Genomic DNA, 1,473 nt, shown 5'->3' on the forward strand with positions numbered 1-1,473 from the left:
AGAGATTAATAATAAGTTATTATTCAATGCAGAGTGGTGTATAACATATTGGTGCCAGATACTCCATGGCTCAATGGGTGAGAGCTGTTTTGGTAGCAACAGGGGGACTAAAATAATATTAGGCAGGTTGTCATAATGTTATGCCTGATCAGTGTATATAAAGCTTTTTCCCACATACTGATAAAGTACTCTATCCTATAGATGTAAGTGCTGTGTGCACCTTGGATTCATACCTATGATCGATTTAGAATAACCAGTTAACTTTACATGCATGTCGTTGGACCAGGAAGGAAGCCAGAGTACCTATAGGGTGGCTGTAGGAGGCAGAGCAGGTCACCAACTGATCGGAAGGTTGGTGGTTCGATCCCTGGCAGTCTGCATGCCAAGTATTCTTGGGCAAGACACTAACCCCAACTTGCTCTCCGATGCATCCATCGGAGTATGAGTGTACTTAGAAAGCACTGAGTGTAGATTGGGTGAATGAGGCATGTTATATAGAGAGCTTTGAGTACTCCGGGAGAGTAGAAAAGCGCTATATAAGAATCAGTCCATTTACCATAGTACCCAGAGGAAACCCACAAATGCACCACCCAGAAAGGCCTTAGGCACAATAGACTGCAGTGTTTCACTTTTAACTGTTGTGCATCGAAAGATCCTGATTTCCTTGTTATGTATAATGTGATGCAATGTCTTACCTCTCCCACAGCACTGGACAGGATGTGGACAATTTTTTCATGGGGCGTGGCCACCACACTCTGGCTGTTGATCTCGATGATGCGGTGACCAACTCTGACCCCGCCCCGTTCGGCAATGCCCCCACGCATTAGGCTGCAAATCTGTTGAAGAGATGTCACTTTTTCTTTAAAAATAACAAATAAAATCACTCAAGAAATGTAACAAAATTGCAGTTATCATGTAACAGAGCAGACACTACTCACAATGCCATTCTGGACACTGAAACCCAGCTGGTAGCGCAGGTCTGGCCGTCTGATGAGTACAGTAGTCACTGGGGGACATCTCACAATATTCAGCTTGATATGAGACTGGTTCTTCAGACCCTACAGGAAAGAGAAGCAGGAAAGAGCAAGTATTGGGATGAACTAAATTCAGCAGCAAATAATGTGTGCATACATATTATACATAATATACACACACACACACACACATATATGTGGTAGCAAGCGCTCTCTCCTATGCAGTGGTCACTGCAGGGCAGCTTAAATAATGGGAAAAAGGCAGCGATTTCGAGCACTTGTCCCATACAGGACACCGTAGTTCAAGCTTCTCATTCGTCCAGGCACCATCTTGGCTCAGTGTTTACTGTGTTTGCTTTGCAAGGCCCAGCAGCAGACTCGGAGTGGTTTATGGCCCAGTGTGTAAATGGTGCGGTCCAAGCCACAAAGTGAACGCTTGTGTTCGATCACACAACACAGAGTCCTGCACTGGTAGTTTTACATATACACACACTAATAT

General features: G+C 44.4%; 1 protein-coding gene across 1 annotated transcript in view; it reads right to left on the reverse strand.

Annotated features, from left to right (window-relative positions):
* The window catches only part of apba1a (amyloid beta (A4) precursor protein-binding, family A, member 1a), a 42,937-nt gene that overhangs the window by 5,120 nt on the left and 36,344 nt on the right, over window positions 1-1,473 (reverse strand). The window contains exons 9-10 of the mRNA XM_005733665.1: window positions 939-1,058; window positions 696-836 (exon numbers count right to left, since the gene is read on the reverse strand). Coding sequence (XP_005733722.1) covers window positions 696-836; window positions 939-1,058 — 261 coding nt within the window. The remainder of the gene's footprint in view (window positions 1-695; window positions 837-938; window positions 1,059-1,473) is intronic.

Source organism: Pundamilia nyererei, unplaced genomic scaffold (genome assembly GCF_000239375.1).
Source record: "Pundamilia nyererei isolate P.nyererei 1_Seehausen unplaced genomic scaffold, PunNye1.0 scaffold00053, whole genome shotgun sequence".
NCBI classification, from domain to species: Eukaryota; Metazoa; Chordata; class Actinopteri; order Cichliformes; family Cichlidae; genus Pundamilia; species Pundamilia nyererei.